The sequence below is a fragment of the Brachyhypopomus gauderio genome, chromosome 1, assembly GCF_052324685.1.
Source record: "Brachyhypopomus gauderio isolate BG-103 chromosome 1, BGAUD_0.2, whole genome shotgun sequence".
NCBI classification, from domain to species: domain Eukaryota; kingdom Metazoa; phylum Chordata; class Actinopteri; order Gymnotiformes; family Hypopomidae; genus Brachyhypopomus; species Brachyhypopomus gauderio.
In genome coordinates, this window is record NC_135211.1 from 6,197,693 (window position 1) to 6,203,692 (window position 6,000).

At 46.6% G+C, this 6,000-nt stretch overlaps 1 protein-coding gene across 1 annotated transcript in view; it reads right to left on the reverse strand.

Moving 5' to 3' along the window:
- The window catches only part of mgat5 (alpha-1,6-mannosylglycoprotein 6-beta-N-acetylglucosaminyltransferase), a 57,837-nt gene that overhangs the window by 11,447 nt on the left and 40,390 nt on the right, over window positions 1-6,000 (reverse strand). The window contains exons 9-11 of the mRNA XM_077023218.1: window positions 5,202-5,409; window positions 4,898-5,060; window positions 1,040-1,173 (exon numbers count right to left, since the gene is read on the reverse strand). Coding sequence (XP_076879333.1) covers window positions 1,040-1,173; window positions 4,898-5,060; window positions 5,202-5,409 — 505 coding nt within the window. The remainder of the gene's footprint in view (window positions 1-1,039; window positions 1,174-4,897; window positions 5,061-5,201; window positions 5,410-6,000) is intronic.

A 6,000-nucleotide genomic window follows, 5' to 3' on the forward strand; every position in this document is an offset into this window, starting at 1 on the left:
ACACACACACACACACACACACACACACACACACACACACACACACACACACACACACACACACACACACACACACACACACACACACACAGCAGTGTGAAACCTGGTGCGGACTACGGGTGGCCACTGTATCTCTCCGAGTACCGCGTTCAGACCCAGAGAAAAAAGGTAGGCGGCGATGAGTCATAAGAGCTAAGTGTGTGCGCTGTACACGGGTGCACACACACACACACACTCAGTGGTAGAACTTGATTCTATATACCACACACAGCTCTGTACTGAGTGGCAGGCTTCTAGAGTGGCCCAACCCTCCTGGTCATCTTGTATGTGCTGGAATGATCTTCACCGAAGGGAAAATACGGGGTGTGTGTGTGTGTGTGTGTGTGTGTGTGTGTGTGTACGCGCACATATGTTCACATGCAGACATGCCTTGTAGTACAGCGGCACTTTTTCAACCAGTAACAACTGAGCTGAAACGGGTTCACAACAGCACCCAACACCACCAAGACGATACATCTTGAAAAAGAGGATAAAGGCGGCAGACAGGAGTCTGGCCTGGGTCTACGCGTGGGGGGAGCGGGATTGGTTATGGGCCGCGTACGACTCTCTGGAGGGGGGTTTAATCAGAGAGAATAAGGCAGCTTTATGGAGCTATAAACCAGCATCGAGTCAGACACCATTAATGGGACCACAAGCTGCATACTGAGCAAGAGTGTGAGTGTGTGTGTGTGTGTCCACGACTGCACAACAGCATGTGTGTGCGTGGACGCATGTCTCTCGTTCTCAGGGCTGCAGATAGGATTTGAAACCCCTTATTTTCTTATTCAAAGCTGCGTTAACAATACCGATAAGCCCTGTGTGCTTTTGTGAAGGCCCGTCGCTCTACGCCACAGACTGGGTGTGTGGGGACAGACTTCATTAGCATCTCAAAGGCCTACAGGCCTGCGCTGTGATCTATGGCCAAATGACTCTGCATGGGCTTGAGCTCACAAACACACACACACACAAACACACACACACACACACACGCGGCCGGTACCTTCCAGAAGTTGTCCACTTTCCCATAGACGAGCGACTGGTTCTGTCTCTTGACGTCGTCGATGTGTCTGATGTCGCTGGCGTTCAGGTGCTGCTCCACCACGAAGCCCAGGAAGCTGTTGTCTGGCGTGTGAGCTGTGGGAGGCAACAGCCAATCGTCAGAACCCGAAGGGACAATCGACCAATCACGGAGGAGAGAGGATGCAGAAGCACAAATCAGAAGACGCATAAAGCGACCAATCGGAAAAGGCTCGAGACATGATTGGGTCCAGACCAGGGGTGGAAAGTAACTAATTACATTTACTCACATTACTGTAATTGGGTACATTTTATGAGTAATTTGTAATGTAAGAGTAGTTTTTGAAATATGTAATTTTTACTTTTACTTGAGTACATTTTGACCCAAGTAGTTTTACTTCACTACATTTGAACGCCCTCACATTACTGAGTAAAAAAATATTGATGGTGAAAAATTAAATGCGGGCAGAAATGTAAACTTCTGATTCCCAGAACTGAAGGCCAATTGCGTGGCCTTGCCTTGCGCGCACCCTTTCCATTGTCTCATAATCAGGTCATAATCTGGTGCACTTTTTTCCAAAAGGATTAGATTGTTCTATCTTTAAATCTTCTATCTATCCGGTTCTGCGGGATCCTGTGGACATTTTATTGTGAAAAGTGGAATCCTGTGGGCACTGTATTTTGAATAGTTGGATCCTGTGACCGTTTTAAATAGTGGAATCCTGCTTTTAAATTTTTTTAAATTGTGGGATCCTATGAGCATTTTTTAATTGTGAGTAGTGGAATCCTGTTGCGTTTTAGTTTGATTTGTGGCATCTTGTGGGCACTTAATTTTGTGTGCATTTTGTTTTTTTGAATAATTTGTCATTTTAATTTCTTTATTCTTATCATAGTGTTGTCCGTTGGACATTAGGACTGAAAATTGTTTGCACTTTATAGTACAGGTTGTGACTGTCCTTGTGCTGTGAGGAAGTATGTTCCTGAGCCCAGCTGATCTTTTTGCAAGTGTGGATGTGCACTTAAATACACTTTGAAATTAATACACGATTAAAACAACTTGTGCTGAATTTGGTTCATGATTCATCCATGCATTAAATAACTGAAAGTAACCAAGTAACTTTTACTCAAATTACATTTTAAATGAAGTAATTTTGTACTTTTACTCGAGTAAATTTTGAGATGGGTAATTTTACTTTTACTCTGAGTAGATTTTAGGCAAAGTAATAATACTTTTATTCAATTACAATTTTTCAGTACTCTTGCCACCTCTGGTCCAGACACGGGCTCGACGTGTCGGTGTGACGTACCAAAGCCGGAGTGCCCAAACTCAGTGTAGACGAGTAAGCAAGTCTCCGTCAACTTTGCCAGCCGAAGGGAGGTTACCAAGGGAACAGTAGGTCCAAATGTCGCCTGGGTAACAGGGTACTGGCAGAGACTCCCTTCAGTACCATCTGCCTGATACTTTAAATCTCAGTATGAAGATTTCTGTCCCCATCCTCTCTCTGTCACACACACACACACACACACACACACACACACACACACCCCCCCCCCCCCCCCCCCCCCATCTCAGGCCTAACTACAGCATACACACAACAAATACACACTTGCGTACTTCAGACAGAGATGCTTGTGGACAGATGAACTGGACACACCATCACTTCCTGCATGTCGAGTTTGTATTCTGCTGTGGCCAGGGACCGACCCAGAATGTGTGTGTGTGTGTGTGTGTGTATGCACATTAAGGATGTGTATATTGTATATTCTGCAATAGCCAGGCACAAGGCGTGTGTGTGTGTGTGTGCATTTTTTTCTGTATCCAGGCCTGACACAAGGCTTTGCGTGTGTGTGTGTGTGTGTGTGTTTTCTTCTGTATCCAGGCCTTTGCGTTTGTAGTCTGCTGTATCCAGGCTTGACCTAAAGCTGTGTGTGTGTGTGTACTTTGCTGTAGTTAGGCCCTTAGCTGTGTGTGTGTATAAGGTGTAGATTCTGCTATAGTCAGGCCCAAGGGACAATATGGACCATGTTGTTACTGCAACCTATCAGGTCCAATCAGGGTGAAGAATACGATTCAGAGCCCAGATGGCCCATAATGCAATTTGTGTGGAAATCAGAAATGGCAAAACAAATAGAACAGGCACCTCCCACATGGCTGCCTAGAACTTCTCCCTATCTATTAACACACACCACACACAACACACACACACACACACACACTGAACAGAAGGGAAATATCCATCTTACCCTGCGAGGACTCTACACACACGCACGCGGCCATACACACACGTTTACACACATACATTTAAACTGTAGCAGTGAAATGTTCACAGTAAAAGACTGCAGGAGGAGACGGAGACAGAGAGGACAATTTAAGACATTCTTAACCTTGAGAGGAAATAAAGGGAAGTAAAAATATTAAATAGGGAACGCAGCACAATCTCTTTCTCCCTCATATTCTCTCTCTCTCTCTCTCTCCCACACACACACACACACACACACACACACACACACACACACACACACACACACACACACACACACACACACACACACAGGTAGAATGACACCACCAGACACCACCACACACTCCCAGTCATCTAGACATGGTCACCACAGGAATATTAGACAGGACCACGTCAGGATGCTTTCTCCACTGACACAACAACACTTCCGCTTTAACGTGAACTTTGTCTGAGGCTTCATCTCCTTTTTCTGGACGTGTTTGTGAACGATGGTGTGACTGAAGAAACTGTGTGAAAGTGTGTGCGTGTGTGTGTGTGTGTGTGTGTGTGTGTGTGTGTGTGTGTGTGTGTGTGCGCGCACATAGGTAAAGGGTCTTCTGTTGAGATGGGAAGTGCTGTTGGTGAAGAGGGACCATCACCCAGTCAGCTGTGACTCGGGCTGGATCCACCCGGCGCACCACAACACTGCCCAACCAACCACACAGGAGGGCAGGTAGCAGTGTGGGGGGGGGCTGTCTCAAACGTCCCCTCCACCCCTCTACCTCTACCCCTCCCTCTCTCCCTCCCTCTCTCAACCCTTCTGGCTTTATTGACATGAATTGTGATTTACAACAGTTGCCAAAGCATTGACCATAATGTTAAAAGTGGTGTTTTTTTTGTTTTTACTTTTTTTTTAGATTTGCATATCACTTTGGACTTTGCTGTATTAATAACGTGCTTTAAAAACAGGGTAATGTATTATTAATAGCATGCTGGACTAAGGTAGAAAACAGATTAAATGCGAAATGCTTTAAGGCAGAAAACTTAAACCCCACCATGTCAAACCCAGGATCATTTTCTGAGACTGATTCAGTACCGAGGTTGATTCAGTACCGAGGTTGATTCAGTACTGAGCATGTAGACTGAGGAAAGTCAAGCCAACAGCTTCATGTGAACAGTGGTGCGGTAATAAACAGATGCTATGGTGACTTCATCTTAAATTACTTTGTTTACCTGTTACTCAGCACAACACCACCGTGTCATTACAGAATAACGCGTCTCCCCTTAATGAAAAGGAAGATTTAATACAGGTGGGAACTTGAATTTGAAAGGCTCGTGCACGTACAAACACACACACACCAGAGATGTGTTTGGTATTGTACACGTATAAATGAAAGACGCCAGTGTTCTCCGGTGCTGAGCACAGGGCGAACCTCCATCAAAGGCGGTTCTGCTCGGAGAACCGCGAGGCTGATGAGAACGTGCCACCACGACACAAAGGAGCTTTTCAGTCATTGGCCCACGTAGGCCCGCCGGGCCCGTCGGGGCTCTAATGTTTCATAGGCCGGAGCCAGAGATGGAAACGTGACGTTCGCACACACGCGTTCGCACAAACTTACGGAACATGGTGTTGAACTGCTGAGGGTTGAGGTTCCACTTCCCCCACGGTGTCTTGTGACCTTTGGACTGGGCGTAGTGGGCGTGGTTAAACTCTGGCTCCGTACCGAAGGAGTCGAGCACTCGCAGCATACACCTGAAACACACACACACACACACACACACACACACATCAAGTTACAAATACACATCCGAGCCCTGAAAAACAGTATTGTGTTCAAGATACCCCAATACGGTCACTGATCGCTAGCTAGTTAATACCCAACCTGACACCAGTAACGCTTTTAGCACAGAAACTGGCACTACCAGCCGTCTACCAGTATCAGGAAAAAGGTCGCTGAGTAACGATCCCATCCGGTCGGTGTGAAAGGACACTGCACCATTTGGGTCATGGGTTCTGCCTGCAGCAGAAACCAGAGCGAACCGATATAACAACTCGCAGCACAAGACGTTCAGTCGTAGGACGCGTCCCAGACGACCAGTGCGTGGACAGCTGGACACGTCCCACACCACACTGGCAGAGCCAGCAGGGACGCGCACACACACGTTCACACACTTGTGTTCAACTCCAACACCACAGGCACACTGGTACACACTAACTCATTTCAGCTTTACTAGGACGTGTGTGGACTTACAGAACTCAGGCTCTCTCCTCACTCCGAGGGTCATGATGAAAAGTACAATAACTCAGTCCAGTCCTGCTGTAATTAACTTAGCCCAGTCCAGCTGTTATTAGGTCCATAACCGCTGTTATTAGGCCAGCCCAGTCCAGCTGTTATTAGGTCCATAACCACTGTTATTAGGCCAGCCCAGTCCCGCTGTTATTAGGCCAGCCCAGTACTATAATAATTAATTCAGTCCAGCCCTGCTGTCATTAACTGGCACCACCTCCCTAATTCCCACCAACACCCCATGGGCCTCTGGGATCCTCTCTGGGTCTCTGGGTCTCCTACGCCCTGTGTGTGAGTGTCTCAGACAGGGTTTTATGGTTCATGCCATGTTTAAAGTGAAATGATGCTGTTAAAACTGATAAGAAGAAATGTCTCTAGGCTCTATTATTTCATCACCAAGGTGACGGTGAAGCTAAGGAGTGCTTTAAATTTGT